The sequence below is a fragment of the Frankliniella occidentalis genome, unplaced genomic scaffold (assembly GCF_000697945.3).
Source record: "Frankliniella occidentalis isolate FOCC.00 unplaced genomic scaffold, Focc_3.1 Scaffold7, whole genome shotgun sequence".
Classification (NCBI taxonomy): domain Eukaryota; kingdom Metazoa; phylum Arthropoda; class Insecta; order Thysanoptera; family Thripidae; genus Frankliniella; species Frankliniella occidentalis.
In genome coordinates this window covers 3,642,949-3,647,055 of record NW_026267137.1, presented here as the reverse complement: position 1 = coordinate 3,647,055, position 4,107 = coordinate 3,642,949, and the positions used below count along the sequence as shown (strand labels likewise).

The 4,107-nt window shown below is 64.1% G+C and overlaps 1 protein-coding gene across 1 annotated transcript; it reads left to right on the top strand.

Moving 5' to 3' along the window:
- The first annotated feature begins 682 nt into the window (after positions 1–682).
- On the top strand, positions 683–4,101 carry LOC113215501 (SH2 domain-containing protein 4B-like). The gene is given in 7 exon segments (XM_052273387.1): positions 683–1,029; positions 2,148–2,455; positions 2,554–2,799; positions 2,901–2,939; positions 2,941–3,024; positions 3,026–3,221; positions 3,516–4,101. Coding segments are annotated over 7 exon segments (1,383 nt in total). The 5' UTR covers positions 683–851; the 3' UTR covers positions 3,848–4,101.
- Positions 4,102–4,107: the final 6 nt, after the last annotated feature.

The following is a 4,107-nucleotide window of genomic DNA, read 5'->3' as shown; positions in this document are numbered from 1 at the left end:
ATCACCGCAACGACATGCTAAGCTCGAACTGGGCCTCGACCAGTGCCTCCAAATGGGCTGACTGTCACGGGCTCTTCCGCTTTTGCCCGATGGCCAGAGAGCCCGTGACAGCCCGCACGGCCTAGCGCAGGAGCCCAGCCCAGCCCTGCCCGCTCCCGAACGGCAAAAGCCCGTAAACAGCCCGCAAGGCACAGTGGAGCCCGGTGCGGGCTCTTTTGCAGATTTTCAGCCCGCGCACTGGTCGAGCGCTGATACTTTTACCTGCAGATGGCAGCACTATTCAGGCATGAAGGTGCTTGCCTAATTTCCATTGGCTGGCTAGCTCTCCCGCGCTCCAGTGAGCTACGGGCTGTTTCGGGCTCTTTCTGGCTCGGGTCAGCCTAGGTCAGCCCGCACCAAGCCCGCGCGGCCTCTGTCACTGTGACCCGAGGTTACCCGAAGGCAAAGCTGATTTTCGTAGGCAAGCCGAAGTCACGGGTGACGTGCACTAAAGTCCTGGATGGGGCCAATCAGGTGCAAGGACACCAATCGCGCTTCTCTCCCATCCAGAACTTTAACGTGCACTGCAAAGTTACGGGCTGTCACGGGCTCTCTGGCGATCAGGCGAAAGCGTAAGAGCCCGTGACAGTCAGCCCATTTGGAGGCACTGACCCCCGCCACACGCCTCTCCTCGCCTCTCACCTTGCCCGGACCGAGATCTCAGACGGGCTCAGACGGGCTCCGCCACCCGGGCCGGGCTCGACACTCACCTCCTCCACGCTGCAGGGCCCGGAGCCCGCGTGAGTGAGCCCGTTTGCGGTCTCTGTCTCCGACGCGACACTAACGCCCTTCTCCTCTCTGTGTGTTTCAGGATGCTGCAGCAGATCCTCCAGGACATGTGGGTGGACCCGGCCATCCTGGCCGAGCTGGACGACGACCAGAAGCAGACGCTGTTCTGCAAGATGCGCGAGGAGCAGGTGCGGCGCTGGCGCAGCTGGGACCAGAAGCTGTCGGAGCACCCCCCGCCACCGCCGCGCCCCAAGAAGAACAGTGAGTGTTCTAGGGGTAACTAGGGGTGGATGGGGTAACTTTTGACCCCACCCCGGGGCCCCGGGGCACGTCACCCGGACCGGGGTAATCCTTTCTTCCCGGCTCGGCTCGGCTCGGCTCGGCTCGGCTCGGGTAACCCGTCCCGGAGTAACCCCTCCCTCCCGGGGCGTGTCTGTCGTGGGCTGCCTTGAGCCGACACGGCGCGATGGTGCGTGCTCTCGGCTAACGACCAGCCTCTACCAGCCTCGCCCGGATCCGCCCCTGCTCGCCCGTCTGGCATTCTCCCTGCAACGCGAACGCGCGTTGCGTTTCGGAGGCCGGCCTCCGGCTTGCCAGCCTCCCCTCTCGGCCGAACGAACAAGTGCGAGGAGCACGTCCGAAACCCTTGCTGGGACGAGCCAAGTCGCCGCCGCGTCTCATATTGCGTGGGCTTTTTGCCCGCATTCGGACGCGCCCCCCGCGCTGCTGCCGCCGCCTTCGGATCGCATTGCGTCGAGCGCACTTTTCCCTATTTCTTCTCGAGCCGAGCGGGAGGCGCCTCTTCTCCATCGCGGACCCCTCTGCAGAGGGGACTTCCCCTGACTGAACTGCAGGTTTTCCCCCTCCCCTCCCCGCCCCGCCTGCTGCCGGTGACGTCGTCGTCGCGTTAATTCGCGCCGCTTTAATCTCTCCCGTTTCTTCGCGGTGACAATGGCGGGGCAGCGCGGCATGGCTCTTCTGCTGCAGCCAATTCGCCAGCGATGCGGCTGTTACCGACAATTGCTCCTCCTCAACCTGCTGCTGCTGCTACTACTGCTGCGCACTGTGGCGGCGGGTACAATCACCTGCCCTTGAGCAGCGGTTTGGCCACGGCCGCGACTCCTATCCGCGCGCGCGGCGGCAGCGCCTGCCGCCTGCCGCTACCAACTCGATGATGTCACCCGATCCATCACGCCCCACAATAGTGGACTCGCCTTAAATGAAGCGGGCCACATGGCCAGGGTCCCCACTCCCACCTCACTAGTTCACACCGTTTTAGGGAGGGCCACGCTGATTTGACCCGTTTCGTGTTTTCGACGAATTCTGTCCATTTTTCTAAAGAAGGATTTGTTTTGTTTTGTCGTTTCAGGTTGTCTGAGCTGACGGAGCTGCTGGACCTGAGCCACAAGCAGATCGAGGAGATGGAGGCCGCCACGCAGCCCGCGTCGGTGCCGCCCATACCGCTGCACCTGCCGCCACCGCAGCCCCCGCTGCCGCCGCCGCAGACCAAGCCCGAGGACGACCCCGCCGAGATGATCTACTGCTCCGTGGACGAGCTGCGCGAGTGGACCAAGAAGAAGGACGACACCAAGACCCTGGCCAACAACGCCATCAACAGCTAAGAAACGGCCTTCCGATCCGGAATGGCGGCCGTGACGTGCTGCAGGAGATCTCGCTCAACAGCAAGGTGGGCGTCTCTTCCGGCCAGCAGGGCGAGGTCCTTCCCGCCCGAAGGAACTAGCCGTCCTGCCACAGGTCCTTGACGGCGTGCCCTTCTGTTTGCAGCCCGTGCCCAAGGTGGCGCAGCGGGTCGCGCAGTGGGAGCGGCGCGTCCTGGAGACGAGGACGGAGGAGATCCTCACCAACCTGAAGCAGCGCCAGCAGGAGCGCCTGTGGCAGGAGCAGGAGCGGCTCGCCAAGGAGGCGGAGCTGCAGATCCGCGAGGAGCACCGGCGGACGTCCGTCCTGGACGACCCCCGGACCTCGCCCCTCGCCCGCCGCCAGCCCGACGGCCTCTTCGCCGCCCTCTGTGTGAGTGTTGCTTGCACGCCTACCTCCCCGGCGCGGGCCGAGCCTGGAGTGACCGTGCCCCTTGTCCGCCCCGCAGGCCGCCGCCGTCGCCGCCGCCGCAGAGCCGCGAGGCGGTGATCCAGTGGTACCGCAACCAGGAGGAGCCCCGGCGCGCGGCGCGCGGGCCTGGACGCGAGCGGCGCCCCGCAGCCCTGGTTCCACGGGCTCATCAGCCGGCAGGAGGCCTCGCCGCCTCGCCTCCAAGGGCCCCGGCGCCTTCCTGGTGCGGCTGTCGGAGCGCGTGTGGGGCTACGCCATCAGCTACCGGGACTCTGACGCCGCCGGCCCCGGCCGCCGATGCAAGCACTACCCGGTGGACACGTCTGGCCTCGGTGGCGGCTACCAGTTCCTGGGCGCCAACCAGATCTGCCACAAGTCGCTTGGTGAGTAAATGAGTATGACGACACGTAAGCAGGACTGGCTCCAGGGTGGCCCCCTTTCACCTCCGTGGTTTATTTTCCTGAATCGCATGCTGGCTTACGTGCGGCGGGTTTGCCTATCGTCGCTGACCATGGCGCACCAAGGCCCCTAGCGAGTAGGCAACCCGCCCGCACGCCTGCATGCGGTACAGTCTAACCACAGGAGCGAAGGGGGTCTTGTGGGCCACCGCTACTTGTTTTGAGTAATTTATTTATTTTTAGCTTTGATAATTTAAAATAATCCGTGTTCCCTTGCAGAGGACCTGGTGCGGTACCACCGCGAGCAGCCCATCACGCTGGCTGGGGGAGAGCGCCTGATCGAAGCCTGCCGGCGCCCCGCGACGCCTCCGCCCCCGCCGTCGGCGCCCGCCCTCGCCGTCGGCGCCCGCCCCCGCGGCCCCGCTCCACTTCCCCATCGCCCACCCTCCCCTGCCCCCGCTGCCCGTCACTGCCCACAGACCGGTGTACGCCGGCGGCGCCAGGCTCGGCCGGAACGGTCCGGAATAAGGAAGCCAGCATCCTCCGGGCCTGATCTGCTCAGCCCCGGATGGACCAACTCTGACCCGGACCGGACCGGCCGGACTGACTGATACAAGTGCGCCATGTAAGTTTCCCGCAGTAGATGTTTGGACCCGTGATAAAGACTCCTGCTCTTTCTGCGTGGCTAGACTGTTGTGATTTGACATACCCTGTAGTCTTCATAGTTTGATTAATGGCTAAGTCTGGCCCTCTGTATTTTCTCTTGTCCTTTTTAAAAAAATGTAACTGTGAATAGTTTTTAAGATGTTAAGCAAGGCGGCAGGGTTTGTGATTGCCCAGACCTTATAGTTTTTGCTCGATTGTGAGATAG